This window comes from Trachypithecus francoisi, unplaced genomic scaffold, assembly GCF_009764315.1.
Source record: "Trachypithecus francoisi isolate TF-2019V2 unplaced genomic scaffold, Tfra_2.0 Lachesis_group10, whole genome shotgun sequence".
Taxonomy (NCBI): Eukaryota; Metazoa; Chordata; class Mammalia; order Primates; family Cercopithecidae; genus Trachypithecus; species Trachypithecus francoisi.
The window spans coordinates 29994643-30015200 of NW_022681455.1; the positions used below are offsets into that span (position 1 = coordinate 29994643).

A 20558-nucleotide genomic window follows, 5' to 3' on the forward strand; every position below is an offset into this window, starting at 1 on the left:
CAGTTGCTGTGCCCGTGCAGTGTCCATCGCAGCCACCACGGCCACTTTGTGCACAGATTCCATGAGCAAACCCTGTGCGGCCGAGTGGCATCGTCCATCAAGCCGTCTTGCCCACCTGATTACAGGGAGCCCCAGCCCCTTGCAGCCCCTCTGTTAGGCATCCACGTGCAACCACTATCATCACACAGTCTGCCCATAGCAAGAGGCCTATGCAAACCTCTCTACCCACTAATTTTCATCTTTATTTTTCCCAAGTTCCTGACTTGCAAGCAAACCCCTGAGACACTGCCCATGATTCATTCACTCATGCACTATTGGGGCATCATTTCACACCCCCCACCTTCCATGGGCCTGTGTGGGATTTGATTTCTAGTTCCTGGCTCAACAGCCATTAGCAAAGCTGTTTTGGTGTCAACTCCAAAGCCTACTGCTCTTGTTGTAGGTTCTCCTCCTTATATCTGAGTCACAGGCATTTATTTGCTGGGATTTTTAATAATTGCACTGATTTGTTCAATGTAGCATTTCTAAAGACTTCCAGCAAGGGAGATTCTATATTAGCTTAGAAAGAATTATTTCAAAACATCAGAAATGTATACTGGAATGAAGGACAACATGCATGGAGAAAGGTGGACAAACCATGAGTGGGCTGTGGATTTTCATAAAGTGAACAGTTGAGCAAACAACACTCACATCAAGGTACAGCATTTCCAGCCTCCAGGAAACATAAATCAACCCCCGATGCTAGAGCAGCCACTTTCTTCATTTCTAACACCATAGGTGAGATCCGTCAGATCTGAATAGAGCAGTCACCTCATGTCCTGGGTCTTGCTGTGCGTGATCGTAGCCTGCTCACTCCAATGGCTGTCACTGCTCCATTTTACAAATAGCTCACTCTTCTGTCCCTGCACTGTTGATAAACATGTGTGTTATATCCAGATTTTACAAACTGTGCTGCTATAAATAATATTTGCACATATTTTGGGACACAAATGCATGCATTTCTATTGGTATATAACCAAGAGTGCAATCGCTGGGTCATAGGTGAGTGGATGCTTGGTTTAGTCTCTCAAAACACAAGTGTCTATGGAACCGACAAATAATAGAGAGGGGTAAATCTCTTGTTCTAGAAATTATTTAGCTAATACATGAAAAGAAATGAAAGACTGAGACTATAACCCTTTTGCAATCCACAGTGAACTAACAGATTTCGCCATTGAACAGCAATGGCAATTAACATCACAAGAAAAGAATTAATCAGTATTACATTATTCTTCTTGATGAAAAACACGATATTGTACTGTGAATCCTGAAAATCTGAGACAGATCCCAGTTAATTTAGAAAGTTTATTTTGCCAGCGTTAAGGATACATGCCCATGACACAGCCTCAGGAGGTCCTGACTACATGTGCCTTAGGCTGTCAGAGCACGACTTGGTTTTATACATTTTAGGGGGACATGAGACTTTAAGAGGACATGAGACAGTGATCAACATATGTAAAATGAACATTGATTCCATTCAGAAAGGTGGGACAACTCAAGCAAGGAGGGGGCTTCCAGGTCACAGGTAGATGAGAGACAAATAGTTGCATTCTTTTGAGTTTCTGATTAGCTTTTCCAAAGGAGGCAATCAGACATGCATTTATCTCAGTGAGCAGAGGGGTGACTTTGAATAGAATGGGAGGCAGGTTTGCCCTAAGCAGTTCCCAGCTTGGCTTTTTCCTTTAGCTTAGTAACTTTGGGGCCCTAAGATTTTATTTTCCTTTTACAGAACCATCAATACTTACAAAAAACAAAACAAACAAACAAAAAACCCTGAATATACACAAACCTCTATACCAAACTACCAATTTATAGAAAATACAGTAATAGAAACACATTAAACCACACCTTGGTGTGCAATCCACAAAATGCAAACAACCGGAAAGCTTACCATACAATGTAAATTTCAAGGAGAAACCTATAGAACAAATGAGAACAAGAAACATATTTTTAAAGGTGGTCTTTGGCTGAAAGACATTGAAATATGCTACCTTTCGTCTTTCCAATTTTTTTACGTGTCTTTAAATTTGATCACTGGCATATGTTTGTATATTTGTAAGTTTGTGGTTGACATAGAGAAGTTTTATTTTTCATCTTTGGGTCATGCTTAGAGAATCCTTTTCTACTTCACGATTGTAAAACTTAACATATATTTTCATCCAGGTACAGATGATATGAAGAGAGGGAAGTCCCTGAGTGAAGAGAAACACAGAGATATGTTTGATTTGGGTAGAAAGCTGGGTAATGAGCAAGAAGCAAAGAGTTCTATGGTGGAGTTTTAACATTTAAAACCTGGTCAGCTGTGGTGGCTCATGCCTGTAATCCTAGCACTTTTGGAGGGCAAGGTGGGCGGATCACTTGAGGTCAGGAGTTCAAGACCAGCCTGGTCAACATGGTGTATTTACCAAAAAATACAAAAACTAGCCAAGTGTGGTGGCGCATGCCTGTAGTCCCAGCTACTTGGGAGGCTGAGGTGGAAGAATTGCTTGAACCCAGGAGGCGGAGGTTGCAGTGAGCCATGATTGCCCCACTGCACTCCAGCCTGGGTGGCAGAATAAGATTCTGTCTCAAAAAAGAAAAAGAAAAAATTTAAAACTTTTGCTTATAATTTTAAAATATGTCTACAAAGCCTATGAGATATTTTATATGGCATCTTCAATAAATACGTTCTCTTGGGCTAAGTAATGACTTATATATCTCCTTGTGTTCATCAGGTTATAGAAAACAATAATACCAAGAGTCTTAACGAAATACAGATAAGGATTAGCTCTGGTGATAGGTATTTTTGAAAATGTATGACCTTGAGTTGATAAATCATGCTTTGGTAATCTGTATGTACACTCTAATTGTTAAAATACATAGTGAACTTTCTTAGGCCTGCTGTATTTTAGGGATATGTCTAAGACCCACATAACCAAATCCAAGGGTTCTATGTGAAGGTAATTTTAATGTATTTCAATCTAGGAGTCAAAACGTATCTTTTTTGTGGGGGAGATTAAAAACTAAGGGCACTCTAGATAAGCACTATCAAAAATGGTAACTACTAGCTACACATGGCTATTTATATTTCAATTAATTGAATAAAACTTTAAAAAATCAACTATCACACTAGCCACATTCCAAGTGCTCAATACCCACATGTAACTAGTGGCTCCCATATTGGACAGTGCAGATATAGATCAACTTCATCATCGTAGAATGTTCTATTAAACAGCTCTACTGCCATAGACATTTTTATGCTCCTCTCAAAAGAAAACCTAATCCCCAGTGAGATGGTATTTGGAAGTGGGTTTTAGAGGAAGTGATTACATCATGAGGTCAGAACTCCCATGAATTGAACTTGTACCCTTATAAAAGAGATTCTAGAAAGTTGTCTTGCCCCTTCTGCCATGGGAGGGTGCAGTGAAAGGACAGCTATGAGGAAGCAGGCCCTCACCAGACACCGAGTTAGATGACACCTTGATATTGGACCTCCTAGCCTCCAGCACTGTGAGAAATACCTTTCTTTTGCTTATAAGCCACCTAATCTAGGGTATTTTTGGTATAGCAGCCTGATGGATTAAGGTAACTGCTCTTGGTGCTATGTGGGCCTCAAGTCAAGTGCATTAGACACATTTAAAATGAAAAGGTGACTGGTTGTGGTGGCTTACGCCTGTAATTCCAGCACTTTGGGAGGCCAAAGCAGGATGATCGCTTGAGCTCAGAAGTTTGAGACAAGCCTGGGGAACATAGCAAGATCCCATCTCTACAAAATATGTTTAAAATCTACAAAATATATATATTTTTAAAACTAGCTGGACATGGTGGCAAGTGCCTGTAGTTCCACCAGCTTAAGAGTCTGAGGTGGGAGGATCGCTTGAGCCCCAGGAGAGTTCACTACTACAGTGAGCCATTATCATGCCACTGCACTCTAGCTTGGGTGACAGTGTGAGACTCCATCTTGGAAAAAACAAAAATGAAACAGCCAATACTATTTATCATAGAGACTGCAAAATCAAAGTGGGTCAGGAGTGAACCTCTATTTTGTGCTTTCAGGCACAAACCATTCCCAGCTCTAAAGGGGAAACACATCTGCTACCTCTGTTCCCAGACTAAGGACACTCTGCATCCAATCTACAGGTGATAGGTTCTCTTCTATAAGAGCTCAGGGCAGGGCAAACTTAGCGCTAGCTAAGTTTTGAGATGTAGGGAGTCCTGCTCGGAGAGAAAAATTTGGGGAAATGAAGAGGCAAAGGGACCAGTCAAGAACCCTCCATAGTTTACCCAGAACAAGATTTCTCAAAGTGCAGTCTGTGGAACCCTTGTGGGCTGCTGAAACCCCTTCATAAATCCACAAGGTTAAAACTATTTTTATAATATAATGAAGACATTATTTGTACTAAAGTAAAACTTGACAAGAATGGAGGCTATGGTACCAAACTGAAATAGTAGTTATTATATTCTTAACCACTTCTTAATTATAGAAGAAAAAACAGGTTTCGCTTAAATATGTCCTGGTTGAAGTATCAAAGAATGATTAACTTTATTAAATCTCTATTCCAGAATCCACATTTTAATATATCTTAAATGATTAAGTGGTAAGTACACATAAGGTACTTCTACCACATTCCAAATTAGGATGTTTGAGGCCAGGCATAGTGGCTCACACCTGCAATTAATTCTAGCACTGTGGGAGGCCTAGGCAGGTGGACCATTTGAGGTCAGGAGTTCAAGCCCAGCCTGGCCAACATAGTGAAACCCCATCTCTACTAAAAATACAAAATTAGCCAGGCATGGTGGTGCACACCCTTAGTCCCAGCTACTAGGGAAGCTAAGTCATGAGAATCACTTGAACTCGGGAGGTGGAGGTTTCAGTAAGCCAAAATCGTGCCACTGTACTCCAGCCACTCCACCCTGGGTAACAGAGTGAGACCCTGTCTTAAAACAAAAACAAATTAAAATGTTCGTGTTCACAAAATCATTTTGAGTTGTACTAGTCTATTTTTTATGGAATATCCTTTTTACTTGAAAGAATGAATGACAGAAATGATTATCATTTAGACTTGAATATTTGGCTGACACTTTCTCAAAAATGAACATGAGCCTGTCCCCTCCGCATAATCCACTGACAGTATTATTCCCAATGATAAAAGGCAAGCTCTCAAGAGAAAAATTAGAATCCTGGAGAACTTGTACTCACCATTGTAAGCCTGACGGCTTCCCAATACTTAACAACCTTTTCTGGTGATATCTGTGGTAATATTAAAAAATTGATTTTTTGATAACTTGTAGTTAAATGTATCAACACTGGAAGACATAACATGGTGAAATTGTATTTCTTTTCTTTAAAGTCATGTATTATACAAGATGCATTCAATGTGGAAGACAGACCTATGTGTTTTAATGTAACAACAGCATGTGAAACAGTTATTGATAGTGTCACGTTCCACATTGCAAATAACCTTTAAGAAGCTAACACTTCTATCATTTTAGTGTAGTATCAAGGATGAATATCCACAATTTTCTAGAAATGGTATTAAAAACATTCCTGGCCTAGCGAGGTGACTCACACCTATAACCCCAGCATTTTGGGAGGCCAAGGCAGGAGAATCGCTTGAGCCTAGGAGTTCCGCCCCGGAGTTCGAGACCAGCCTGAGCAACAGAATGAGACCCACATCTCTGCAAAAAATAAACTAGCTGTGGTGGTGTTTCATGCCTGTGGTCACAGCTGCTCATGAGGCTGAATTGGGAGGATCACTTGAGTCCAGGAATTCGAGGCTGCAGTGCGCTATGATCACACCACTACACTCAAGCCTGGGTGACAGCATGAGACCACATCTCCAAAACAAACAAACAAACAAAACCCACCACAAAATCCAAAACAAGAATAGCAACAAAAATATGATTGTGTGAGAATGGATTTTTTTTTTCATACACTTCAACCAAAATAACAGATTAAATGAAGAAAAGGAGATGAAAATTCATTAATCTTCTAATGAGATACATAAGATTTACAAACATACAAAATGTAAAAAGATGCACTCTTCTCACTATACTGTTTATTTTGGGAAATACTGACTTTGCATAAAAATATTTCTAACTTGCAATGCATTATTAATATTCTAAATGAATAAAATAATTTAAATGATTTTAGTTTCTAGTATGGTAAATATTAACATATGTGACTCACATAAAATTACCTTTGGAGTCCTCATTAATTCCTAAGAGCATGCAGAGATCCTGAAACCAAAACGTTTGAGAAACGATGACGTAACTCCTAGCTCTGGATTAAGGGAGAATGTGTGACAAAGAGCATTTGGTATAGGAGGAGAGGGGCCAGGCCTTACCCTGTCTCTAGGACTGTGGCAAGGGCTTTGCGTGACCTAAGTCAGGTCAGCCTAGGCTCAGGCTTGGGTCTGGCCCTCAGCCCCCATCTTTTTCATTGTTTTGTTTTGACAGAAGTCTATGCCTGTCCTTGTTCTTGTATCTGAGTCCTGGTCTCCAAGTCTCCAATCTCCTCTGTCACAGCAGTAGGAGTTACTTTTTCTGTCATTGTCCTCACAAGGCCTGGGGTAGCCCCTGCACACACGAGTCTCTGTGGTATCAAGAGACCAATTTTAGACCCATCCAGCTCTTGTCCTTCCAAAGCTGTTTCCTGGATTGTTCTTCCCATCTTTTCCCCAATCTTTTTCAGGAAATCAAATTCTGGAATTAGAGACCAGATCCCGGTTTCTCACCTTAGATAAACTCCTGTTAGGTTTCTAACAGGAATTTATTTTTGGCTCACCTACCCCCTCTCTCTGCCTTTGGCTGTAATAATCCTAGTGCTGGTTCAAATCCAAACTCATGGAGGTCTAGACTCTAATTCACAGTTGGTTGGAAAATAGGGTCCATAAGCCTAGGATCACTTTTTTTTTTTTCCAGAAAAGGGAACTATAATTGTGTGCTATGGTATATGAGGGTTGGTGTGGGAGGGAGGCGAGAACAGCACTTGTGAGAAAAGTACAGGCGGCACTGATATCAACATGAGCGGTTGTTTCACTGTAGCTGCCACAAAACAACATGTGGTCTGCAGCTACATTAATAAAGATACTGTTTCTAGAATAGGGAGGTGCTGAACACTGGTCATTCATTTAGCCAATATTTGTTGAGTGCTGGCTATATGAAATGCTAGTTTTACATCTGGAAACTAAAGTCAGGCAAAAATTGCTGGCCTTGTTTCAGTGGGAAAACACAGACTATGAACTATAAGCAGAGTAACTAAGGAAAGTGTTTCTGGCAAAAGGTGCTGAGGGCTATGGGGCAGGTGATCCAGATTGTGGGTGTGTGGGGACAGGGAAGATGGCTGTTTTACTAGAGTGGTCTGCATGTGTCTCATTGGGAATGTGACCTTAGAGAAAAGATGAATTATCTATGAGGATGTCTGGGGCAGGTTCTTTCCAGGCAGGGGAACCCCCAGTGCAAAGGCACCAGAACAGGAGCACATCTGTGTTGTGGGAAGAGTAAAGGGGGCTAAGATAGCTGCAGCAGAGTCACTGAGATAAGGTCAGAGATTTGGGGAGATCATGTAGGCTCAAGGATACTGGAAGGGTTTTGACTTTGCTCTGAGTGAGATGGGGGAGATACAAAACAGCTGTCAGCAGAGTAGAGACTGCTACATCTTTTAAAAGGATCACCTTGGCTGCTATGCTGAGAACAGAATTGAGAGATGAGGGGTGAGTGAGAAAGTGGGAAAGCTGTAGGAAACTAGTGCAGTATTTCAGACTAGAGATGCTGGTTGCTTTGCCTGGGGTGTGAGCAGAGAAAAGAGTGGGAAGTGATTGGATTCCGGACATATTCTCAATATGGACTTCACAGCACTTCCTAATAGATTAAGTCTGGGGTATGAAAAAGAGGAGTCAAAGAGGAACCCCAAAATTTCAGACTGTGCAAGTAGAAAAATGAAGTTATTGTCAGCAGAGATGGGGAAAATTCTGAAAGGGGCATATCTGAGGAAGGGGTACCACAGGCATTCAATTTAGGAAATGTTGAATCTCAGATGTCAGGCATTCAAGTGAGGCAAGTTGGGAATTTAGGAGAAATGTCTGGGCTGGGAAAATAGATTTAGGAGCTAATGCCATATTAATGACATTTAAAGCATAGAGCATGCATGAGTCACCAAGGCAGTGATGGCTATAGAAGAGAAAAAGGACATGGACTGAACCCTGGACCTTCAGTGCTAAGGGATTTCATCAGAACACACTCTGACAGCAGACTGCACAGTTCTAACACCACATCTAGAAAGTATGTAAATCTGAGAATCTCAAATTTTAGTGTGCATAGGAATTACCTGGACAACTTTCTAAGATTCAGGTGGTCTGGAGTTGAGAATGAGATTCTGTGTTTATAAAAAAGTTGGGGAAGACACTGATGGTCTTCAGATCACACTTTTGGTAGCAAGAATGTAGACCAGGATTCCCACGTGGCTGTGCGTCAGCCTCACCTGCAGCTTGTTATTCCTGAGCTCCATGTTCCACTTCTGAGATGGTGGGAATGGGGAAAGGCCTGAGTATTTTGTAACAAACCTACAAGGAATCCTGGTGATCAGCCAGAGTGGGAACCACTGAGGTCAGCGATCAACAGTGCCTAGGGTGGGAAAGGGTTTTTTTTTTTTTTTTTTTTTTTTTTTTTGAGGCGGAGTCTCACTCTGTCGCCCAGGCTGGGGTGCAGTGGCCGGATCTCAGCTCACTGCAAGCTCCGCCTCCCGGGTTTACGCCATTCTCCTGCCTCAGCCTCCCGAGTAGCTGGGACTACAGGCGCCCGCCACCTCGCCCGGTTAAGTTCACATTTAAATGCGATTTTTTCTAACTTAAACATAAAGGACTTTATCTATCTATCTATCTATCTATCTATCTATCTATCTTCATTAGGTTGGCGTTTTATTTTGGGAAGGCCTGTGAGAATAGGCTTAAAGCTACATAGCTAGGATCTGAATCTATAATCCCATCCTAGGCAGAGTCTCACATAGGAATCACTGCCCCTGATGCTGGCAGAGATGGAACTCTAAAGCTAGACACTGGACCTTGCAGATAGAACTGCTGTCACAACTGCTCCTGGCAATTGGACATCGCTGCTGCCACTCACACCACACTTACTAAAATGTGTGCACAGTACCAGCTTGTGTCACCAGGCTGAGTCAGAATCCAGCAAATGGTTATCTGTTGATGGAACCTAAGCCTCATCCCATATCCAGCTGTCAGAATGTTTGGAAAAGTGAGTTTTTCTCTTTTGTGGAAGGAGTTGGTGTCTGCCTCCTATGATGACTCTTCAAGTATGAAATTCTTTAAGTATGAAATCATACTCTTTAAGTATGAAATTCTGCTAACATGGAAAGAGGGTTCAGGTGCTGGGACACCAGAAGATAGAGTGGAAAAAGAATGAAAAAAAGTCAATTCCTAGAGCCGTAATCTGAAACTAAAACTGCATCTGGTACATCATAGACACTTGGGTTTGGTTGCACGAATGAGTGACTAATTAATTACATCTTTCAACTTATTCCCTTGATAGTCAGTTATGAAGTACAGCTTTTCCCTGATCAGTTTATAATCAGATAAGTAGAATAGCATTCCGAAATGGTGAAATGATTGCTCAAAACTTATCTCGTTAGGATTTTTTAAAATCTAGATTTCTAAGACTTCAGAGGACCTGTGTATACACTAAGATTTTTTTTTTTTTTTCCGAGACAGAGTCTCGCTCTGTCACCCAGGCTGGAGTGCAGTGGCCGGATCTCAGCTCACTGCAAGCTCCGCCTCCCGGGTTCCCGCCATTCTCTGCCTCAGCCTCCTGAGTAGCTGGGACTACAGGCGCCTGCCACCTTGCCCAGCTAGTTTTTTGTATTTTTTAGTAGAGACAGGGTTTCACCGTGTTAGCCAGGATGGTCTCGATCTCCTGACCTCATGATCCGCCCGTCTCAGCCTCCTAAAGTGCTGGGATTACAGGCTTGAGCCACCGCGCCCAGCCTACACTAAGATTTTATACTAATATTTATATTTCTTTGTATATGCACGTATTTTCTGGAAAGAGCATCTGTGACATTTATGCTTTTGTAAGCCAATTTTAGGAAACCCTCTCTCAAACCACATTTTTCCTCTGCTCTCACACCACCACAACAATCATCAACACAGAAGACTTCTGTGACCAAAGGTGTGGAGGTTTTTCCCCACACTCCAAGCAGTGGAAATCAGCTGGGTATCCTCCAGTTCAACGTCAACACTATCTACCTGGAGATAGCATCATATCCCACAGATTGGGGCTTAGTCCCCAAGACTACTCCACATGAGACACCAGTCACAGGAGTTCCCACCACCTGCTTTGGGCTTCACTAATTTGCTGAAGTAACTCACAGAATTCAGGGAAACATTTATGTTTACTAGTTTATTATAAAGGATATTACAAAGCATACAGATGAAAATACGTGTAGGGTGAGGTATCTGGGAAGGAGCATGGAGCTTCCATGCCCTTCCTGGACACACCACCCTCCTAAAACCTCCACTTGTTCAGCTACCTGGAAGCTCCCTGAACCCAGTTCTCCTGGGTTTTTACAGAAGCTTCATGACGCCAGCATTCCTTCTCCCAAGGTATAGCGTGGGACCCTCTCTGGAGAGGGTCTTAAGACCCATAATCAGAAAGGCAGAAGATTAGAGTCCTGCCTTGGGGCAGGTGAAATGAGGCCAGAAGAGAGATTCTGATTCCTGAGGCTTGCTGAGGCCTAACACACCCACCATTATTACAAAAGACTGTAACGAGGGAATATAGGAGCTAGGAACCAGTAACTGTGGCCAAAAACCAATAAATAACACCACATACCCCCACTGTCTTAGTCCACTCAGGCTGCTATAACAGAATACCTTAGACTGGGTGGCTTATAAACAACATAAATGTATTTCTCACAGTTCTGGAGGCTGGCAAGTCCAAGAGCAAGGTGTTGGTTAATTTCATGTCTGATGATGGCTCCTTTCCTGTTTCATAAACCTGTGTCTTCTCCAAGTGACTTCACATGGCAGAAAGTGAAGAGAACTGCCTGGGGTCTTTTTGATAAGGGCGGTGATCCCATTCATGGGAGCTCTGCATTCATAACCTAATCACCTCCAAAAGGCCCCACCTCTAAATATCATTACACTGGGGATTAAGTTTAAACATAGGAATTTGGGTGGGGGATTTAGGACACAAACATTCAGTCCAGAGCATCCATAAAAGTCTAAAAAAATTATCCTAGGCTTGTCACCATGCTACTCAAACTCTATGAATAACTGATATTAAACCACTTCTTCACAAACTCTTCCAAAAAGGAACACTGCCCAACATATTCTATAACGAATGTTCTATAAGGCTGGTACCAAAACCAGACAAAAAAAAATCACAAAAAAACTACAGATCACTATTCATGAATATAGATGTGAAAAATCTTCAAGAAAATACTAGCAAACAACCCAGCAGCTTACAAAAATAATTATACACCATGACAAAGTGACATTTACTCTAGGAATGCAAGGTGGGTTTAACATCCAAAAAACCAATTAATGCAATATATAATATCAATAGAATAAAAAACCCCATGATTATCTCAATAGATGCAGAAAAAAGGTTTTGACCAAATTTGATACTCTTTCATAATAGAAACAGTCAACAGGTGGGTACAGTGGCATGTGTCTATAGTCCCAGCTACTCAAGGAAGCTGAGGCAAGAGAATCGCTTGAGGCCAGAAGTTCAAGGGACATCTTGGGCAATGTGTTGAGACCATGTTACTAAAAAAAAAAGAAAGAAAGAAAGAAAGAAAGAAAAAAAAAGTCAACAAACTGGGAATTGAAAGGAACTTTCTCAGCTGGATAAAGGGCATCTATAAAAAACCTATAGCTAACATCATACTTGTATTAGTCCATTTATGCATTGCTATAAAGAAATACATGAAACTGGATAATTTATAAAGAAAAGAGGTTTAATTGGCTCAAGGTTCTGCAGGCTATAGAGGTTTCTGCTTCTGGGGAGGCCTCAGGAAACACAATCATGGTGGAAGGTGAAGGGGAAGCTAGTACATCTTACATGGCTGGAGCAGGAAGAAGCGAGAAGGGGGAGGTGGCACACACGTTTAAAAAACCAAATCTCACTACGAAATCTCAATGAAAACTCACTATCATGAGAACAGCAGGGGGGAAGTCCACCCCCATGACCCAATCACCTCGTACCACACCCTTCCTCTAACACAGGGCATTACAATTTGACATGAGATTTGGGTGGGTACACAAATCCAAACCATATCAATATTTAATGGTGAAAGACTGGTTGCTTTCCTCCTAAGATCAGCAGTAAAACAAGAATATCCACTCCCACCATGTCTATTCAACATTACTGAAGATTATAGCTAAGATAATTAGACAAGAAAAAGCAATAAAGTATATTTAGATCAGAAAGAAAGAAGTAAAACTACATTCACAGATGACATGATCTTTTATATAAAAAATCCTAAAGAATCCACTAAAGAGTTATTAGAACTACTAAGTTCAGCAAGGATAAAGGATATAACACCAGTATACAAAAATAAATTATATTTCTAAATCCTTGCAATGACAAATCCAGAAATGAAATTAAGAAAACAATTCCGCCGGGCGCGGTGGCTCAAGCCTGTAATCCCAGCACTTTGGGAGGCTGAGATGGGCGGATCACAAGGTCAGGAGATCCAGACCATCCTGGCTAACACAGTGAAACCCCGTCTCTACTAAAAAATACAAAAACTAGCCAGGCGAGGTGGCGGGCACCTGCAGTCCCAGCTACTCGGGAGGCTGAGACAGGAGAATGGCGTAAACCCCGCAGGCCGAGCTTGCAGTGAGCCGAGATCCGGCCACTGCACTCCAGCCTGGGCGACAGAGCGAGACTCCATCTAAAAAAAAAAAAAAAAAAAGAAAACAATTCCATTTGTAATAGCTTTAAAGGAACAAAATACTTAGAAGCAAATTTACCAAAAGAAGTGCAAATCAAACATTGATGAAAGAAATTAAAAATCTAAATAAATGGGGTAAAGTTCATGGATTATATTTAATATAACTCAATGATTATATTTCCAAACTGACGGATTCATCACAATCCCTATCAGATTCCTAAATGACTTCTTCATAGTAATTTGCAAACTGATTATAAATTTATAAAGAAATTAAAGGGACACAGACTATGCAAACAATCTTGAAAAAAAGAACAAAGGGCCAGGCACAGTGGCTCATATCTGTAATCAATCGCAGCACTTTGGGAGGCTGAGGCTGGAGGATTGCTTGAGGCTAGAACTTCAAGTAGAAGTTCAAGACCAGCCTGGAAAACACAGCAAGATCCTGTCTCTACAAAAAAATTAAAATTAGTGGGGCATGGTGGTACACACCTGTCATCCCAGCTACTCGGGAGGCTGAGGCAGGGGGATTGCTTTAGCCTAGAAGGTTGAGGGTGCAGTGAGCCATGATTATGCCACTGCACTCCAGTGTGCGTTACAGGGTAAGAAACTGTCCCTAAAAAACAAAAAGAAGGAAGAAAAGAACAAAGTAGAACTCATTCTTTCCCATTTCAAAAGATCACATAAAGTAATGGTAATCAAGACAGTGTGATACTTGTGTAAGACAGACATAGATCAATAGAATAGAAATGAAATTCAGAAATAAAACCATGTGTCTATGGTCAACAGATTTTCAGCAAGGGTGCTGAGCACATTCGATGGAGGAAAGAACAGTCTTTTCAACAAATTGTACTGGGGAAACTTGATAGCCACATACAAAATGATGCAGGGGACCTTATGGTGGTTGAAGCGTGTACTCCAAAAGGTTTGTCTAAGACCTGACCACCAGTACCTGTGAATGTGAACTTATTTAGAAATGGTATCTTTGTATATGTAATTGAGTTCAGGTTCCCAAGAAGAGATCATCCTGGATTTAGGGTGGGACCTAAATCCAATGACTGGTGTCTTAATAAAAGAAAAGAGAGGGAGATGTGACATAAACACAGAGAAGAGACACAGACAAGAATGCCATGTGAAGATGAAGGCAAAGATTTCGGTGATGTATCTCCAAGCCAATGGAACAACAACTACCAACAGCTACCAGAAGCTAGGAAAGTATCATGGAATGAACTTTCCCCAGAGCCTTCAGAAGAAACTAATCCTGCCAACACCTGGATTTCAAACTTCTGGCCTCCAGAACTGTGAGAGAATACACGTTTGCTGTTTTAAGCCATCAAATCTTTGTCACCCAGGCTGGAACACAGTGGAGCAATACTAGCTCACTGCAGCCTTAATCTCCTGCGGTTCAAGCGATCCTCCTGCCTTGGCCCCCTAAGTAGCTGGGACTACATGCACATGCCACCACACCCAGCTAATTTTTGTAATTTTTGTAGAGATGGGGTTTTGCCATGTTGCCCAGGCTGGTCTTGAACTCCTAAGCTCAAGTGATCCACCTGCCTCAGTTTCCCAAAGTGCTAGGATTGCAGGTATGAGCCACCGTGCCCAGCCCATTATGAATTTTTGGATTGTTTTTTCTATCTCTGTGAAGTATGTCCTCGGTAGGGATTGCATTGAATCTGTAGGTTGCTTTGGGCAGTATGATCATTTTACTGATATTCTTCCAATTTGTGAGCATGGAATGTCTTCCTATTTGTTTATGTCCTCTTCAATTTCTTTCATCAGTGTTTTATAGTTTCCCTTGTAGAGATCTTTCACCTCCTTGGTAAATATATTCCTAGGCATTTTTTGTAGCTATTGTAAATAGGAATGGCTTCTTAATTTCTTTCTCAGCTAGTTCTGTGTATAGAAATGGTACTGATGTTTGCATGTTGGTTTTGTATACTGCAATGTTACTGAATTTATTTATCAGATCTAAGAGCTTTTTGGCAGACTTTTAGGTTTTTCTAGATATAAGATCACAACACCAGCAAAGAGGGACAATTTGACTTATTTTCCAACTTGGATGCCTTTTATTTCTTTACCTTGCCTGATGGCTCTGGCTAGAACTTCCATTACTATAATGAATAGGAGTGGTGACAGTGGTCATTTTTATCTTGTTCCAGTTCTTAGGGGTAAGGCTTTCAGTTTTTCCCCATTTAGTGTGATAATAGCTGTGGGCTTGCCATATATGGCTTTTATTATTTTGAGGTATGTTTCTTCTGTACTTTGTTGAGAGTTTTACCATAAACAGATTTTTGTTTGTTTGTTTGTTTTTGAGACAGGCTGGAGTGCAGTGCCGAAATCTTGGCGCCCAGGCTGGAGTGCAGTGTCAAAATCTTGGCTCACTGCAACCTCCACCTCCTGAGTTCAAGCGATTCTCCTGCCTCAGCCCCTCGAGTAGTTGGGACTACAGGCATGCGCCACCATGCCCAGCTAATTTTTGTGTTTTTAGTGGAGACGGGGTTTCACCATGTTGGCCAGGATGGTCTCGATCTCTTGACCTCATGATCTGCCCGCCTCAGCCTCCCAAAGTGCTGGGATTACAGGCGTGAGCCACCATAACTGGCAACACATACAACCTAACAAGATTTCACCGGGAACAAATAGAAAACTTGAACAGACCAATAATGAGTAATAAAACTGAATCAGTAATTAAAAGTGTCTCAATAAAGAAAAGCCCAGGACCGGATGGCTCTCTTGTCAAATTCTACCATACATACAAAAAAAAAAAATTAATAGCAATACTTCTCAAAATATTCAAAAAAAACTCAAGAGGAGGGAATTCTTCTTAACTCATTTTATGAAGCCTGCATTACCCTGATACCAAAAGCAGAGAATACAAAAAAAGAAAGAAAGAAAGAAAATTGCAGGCCAATCTTCCTAGTGAAAATATATACAAAAATCCTGAACAAAATGTTAGCAAACTGAATCCAAGAACATATCAAAAAGATAATATACCACAATTAATTGGGATTTACCCCAGGAATACAACGGTGGTTCAACAGGCACAAATCAATAGACATGAACATTTTTTTCATCTTATTTGAAAAGCTGGATAAAACTGAATGTGGAATTGGGAGATTTGTTTTGGGTGACCACTCTGCCATTTCCAAACTCTGTACTCTGTACTCTAAGTCGCAGGGTGCTTGAGGGCGAAGAAGCTTTTGTCCAGCAGACAAGAAGGAACTGTTATTACACAGCCTTTGACCCTTGACCCTCTAAGGACTCCAGCAACCTTGTACTGAAAGAAGACTCCTTGTCTCCTTCTCTGGGCACCCTTTTGTTCAGAAATAAAACTTTCATGCTGCAGGTGCCTTGAGGACATGTCAGTGACCTTTACTAGAAGGCAGAGGAGTGAAAGTTTTGGGAAAAGTGACACAAACAAATCCTGTACTGGAAGCTCATTGAAAACCAACTAAGTAAACAAATATTTTAGTGCCTCAACTGAAATATAAGCATAAACAAAGGTTGACTATGATTGTACCTGGACAGGATGAGTAAAAAGGTAAAGTGGTCTGTTATCAGCTATTTCTGTATTTTGGTTCTGGCTCTCTCCAGCAGTTAACAAATGTCCTTTCTTTCAACAAATATCTATCAAGAGGCTAACATGTACCAGACTCTACAGAACAGGCTTACAGGCATAATGCCACAATGGAATAGAAATCTAACAGGCTCCAAGATCAGGCTTGTCAAATAAATGTACCACAATTTATATACCTTATATATATATCTGGTACAAAGGCACCAGAACATAAGATTAGGTATGTTAAAGGAATGTTTATCTAAGTATCATTTTTAAAAGAAAAATAAAACAAAAACTGGAAACAACCAAATGACATTAACAGAATATATAATTACGTTGTGGCATATTCATGTCATGGAAATGAACTACCGTGTCACACATCAACATGGATGAATCCAAAAATAATAATGAGCAAAAATAATCATATACAGTATAATTCTATTTATATAAAGGCTATAAATAAGCAACTGTTAGGGATACACAGACAGTAAAATTTATAAAAGTTAGGTGACAATTATACAAAATTCAGGATAGTGGTTGATTCTGGCTGTAGGGGAGAGAGATATGAATGAGGAGAGTATACAAGGCTCCTGGGATGTAGTAATGTTCCACTTCTCAGTTTGAGCAATGGGCACCTGGACATTTATTATTGTTCTTCTAAATATACATTTTCATTTGTATATTGTATATTGTATTGTATATTGTATATTCTATTTCACATTAAAAAGAAGAAAGACCAAAAAAAAAAAAAAAGCATTAAGTGTGACTCAAGATTTAAGCAGACACAGTGCAAGGAAATGAAAAGGTGGATATAATTTGATGGGTTCAGGTTTGGACAAACTGAGCTCCTGAAACACAGACTTTTATTCTTAGTCATATTAGGTATGAAATTGCCCTGAGATCACCAGTTGCTTTTATGCTAGATTTGGAGGGGCAAGAGGGCAGTTGAACTCAGCAATTTGTGTCCAGCACTGAAAATCTTCATGGTAAACAATTACTAATAGGTTATGTGTTAGGTTACTTTTCAGTCCCACTCAGCTCAAAGAGTTTGTCATTACCCTACTGATTTGCACTTCTAAGTCTTCTGCCTGTTGCATTCTGATGATCTGTTGCTACACAAGACATAGAATCTAAAGCTGAGACATAGCAATAGAAGACCAGAGAACAGACACAGCAACAAAGTTTGCATGAGGCAAATCAGGAGGGTAGGAATGAGCTTTTGATGTGCATCCTGGCCAAATTCCAGAACTAGCAAAGAGAGGGCCAGTTCCTAATTCCAATCAAAGCAAATTCAGCTACCTTATCTTCACACAGAAGTGGTCTACATTGATTTTTAAATCTCTTTAAGGGATTAGGGAGCCTCTGAAATACAAAGGAAACTGATAGTAATGTAAAACGAGCAGTGACCTATCATACCAGCAAACACTGTCAAAAACAGAAAGCTAATGGTGGGACTGGAGTCTAGAACACAGGAGTTATGTTTATCCAGTGCTGCACTGTACAACAGGGCAGTCACTTGCCACATGTGGCAATTTAAATTTAAATGAAATTCAATTAAACATTCCATTCTACAGTTGCACTAGCCACATTTTGAATGCCTCAACAGCCACTTGTAGCAAGGGCTACAGTACTGAGGAGCACAGACATAGAACATTTCTATCAGTGGCTGACCTAGCAATATCCAGGCTAAAGGGTGTTCTGCTAGTAAAGCAAGGTAGGCATCAGAATGATCACAACTTAAGAATAAGATTCCTGAGGGCATCCATTTCCATTTATTTGCTTCTCTGCTTGTCAACTCTGAACCCCTGCTTTCCCAATTTTCTAGTATCTGGAAAGAAAACAAACTGACTAAAAAACATAAATTTCATTCTGCTTGACAACTGTAATTCTCACTAAATTTATAAATTTGCTTTCTGATTTATCAATGAGTGACAAAGGCATGAGTTTGAGAAAGGATGAGTTTGACTACCCCTGAGTGGATCCAAACATTAGGAAGCTCTTGCTTAAGTGAGTGACAGAAAGTGACAAAAAGAGCTGGAAGAAACATGAGAGACTATTATACTCTCTTCCCTAACCTTCCTCCTTTTCACCCTGCTCACCTAAGCCAGGTTAGAATCCGCCCTTTGCAAAGCACCCTGTATCTTTCTATTGTAACCTTTACTACATTATCTGTTTATAGAGTGATCTATGCCATTAGCTGAAAGCTATTCAAGGGCAGAGACTTCTCTTCATTCACCTTCAGTAACTAACACAATGCCTAGCATGTAGGAGGCTGTCAAAATTAAGTTTCTCATACAAATAAATTGTACAGGGCAAGTTACACTTTTAGGGCCTGGCTAGTAGTTATCTGATGAAGGTAAGACATTAAAGACCATATACTAAACTATATCAATCTCATCAAAATAACCTTGGAGGGCTGGGAGCAGGGAGAATAAGAGAAGCAGATTAGAATAATTCTTTATTCACCCCATCGCCCAACCCCCATCTTCCCAAGTGGGGAAACTAACATTTATGAAACAACTAATACATATCTACACTTCACAAACACAATAGTCCTTCCACAAATGCAATCAAATATTATTATTGCCATTTTAAAGATGAGGACACTGAACACTAGAAAGGATATGCAACTTGAACAAATGCAAGTCAACTAAAAATAGTTAAGCTAATTTTCAAGTCCAGAACTATCTATCTGTATCTGATACAAATGGGAATATTCACTGAACCCTGGAGAGATGAGAACACGCATTTAAAAAAAAGGGGGGGTTCACTTAAGAGGTATGATTTTATCATAACAGCATTGAAACTTTAATCTTTTATTTTTCCTATTTGACTTCTTAAAAAGGGTGGCATGGCCAAGAATTTTCTTTGATATGGTTTCACAATTGTATTCACTTTCTCTCCATTCTGAGACTTTTCCATAAGAATATTCACTTTAATCCGACTTCTACTGCATGGCTGGAAAAGAGGATATGCAATAACTCTTTCAAACTCCTTTATCTCTTTCTTTACTCTCTCACGCTTCTCATATGTAGGTAGCTGGCTCTGGCTTCTTCTTAAGATTCTTTCCTTGAGTCTTTGCTCTGTAAGTTCTCTCCCTCGAATCATGCGTTCCTGGTGATCCTTAATCTGCATCTGTTCCCTCTCATTCACCTGCTTTCTTCTCTGTGAGTTCTGGATGCCATGCCCTTCTGGCACAATGTTTGGTAATTTTCTTTCACTGAAGGGTCGCAGTACTGGTCTAAATGACTTGTTCTTAAATTCTCCAGCCTGTCCTGCTTGATGTATGTGCCTTTCTATGTGTTTCATCTCTCTCTCAGGTATCAAATGGCACTGTTTTAGTCCTTCTATGCTTCGGGTTGTTTTCTTCTCCATTTTTTTCTTGATTTCATTGCCTGTCTCTTCTTTCATCATTTCCACTATTATTTTATTATAATAAGACTCTGCTTTGGCAAGCCAGTAGTCAAGAGAAACAGCTTGCTCCCTATAGAGGATTTCACACTCCTCCTGATATTTCTGAGTTATCAACTGTCTTGCTGCTGTTGTGTGCACACCACCTAGATTCTGTCAAAGTGAAGTCAGAAATTTATAATGTGATCATCTTTTTCCTTTGAACACATTTAAACAGGAGCCAAGCCCACCCTCCCTAACAATACCAGAACAGCTACATGCTCTTTACTTTAGCTTGTTATTTTATTCCCATCACTCCCAGGTGAGCCTGTGAGCTCTGAAAGTATGAAGTAGTCACCACCACAAATCAATAATTAGTTTTAAAAATGTATGGTGTTGGAAGTTTTCAAAATGATACTTTGTTTTGCAACTGTGGATATAGCTGGGTAACATTTGCCAGTGTAGACATACTACGTGAATGTGTCACTTGGGCAGAAGGATTTTAAACCTAAGATTCCTTCTCTGTGTAGTTCCAAACTGTATGATGTGAAGATAATTTACTTACCAAGATCTTTTTTTCCAATGGAGACTGCTGACCTGCAGCAATCCTAGGATCTTTAGATGATGTACCCCAGGCCAATCTGAAAGATAAAAAAGCAAAGGTAGATTCAAATGTAG

At 40.4% G+C, this 20558-nt stretch overlaps 1 protein-coding gene across 6 annotated transcripts in view; it reads right to left on the reverse strand.

The window, feature by feature from the left end:
• Positions 1-20558, reverse strand: part of LOC117088395 (putative uncharacterized protein ZNRD1-AS1) — a 32829-nt gene that overhangs the window by 8858 nt on the left and 3413 nt on the right. For 4 of the 6 annotated variants that reach the window (XR_004439186.1, XR_004439187.1, XR_004439185.1 and 1 more), the window contains exons 2-3: positions 20446-20521; positions 18932-20054 (exon numbers count right to left, since the gene is read on the reverse strand). Coding sequence is in view for 1 of the 6 variants with exons in the window: in XM_033219652.1 (XP_033075543.1) it covers positions 19299-20054; positions 20446-20521 (832 nt within the window). In the remaining 5 variants the exon portion in view is untranslated. Of the gene's footprint in view, positions 1-10412; positions 11802-18931; positions 20055-20445; positions 20522-20558 lie in introns of those variants that run through there. The other 2 variants (XR_004439188.1, XR_004439189.1) reach the window with 2 other exon arrangements.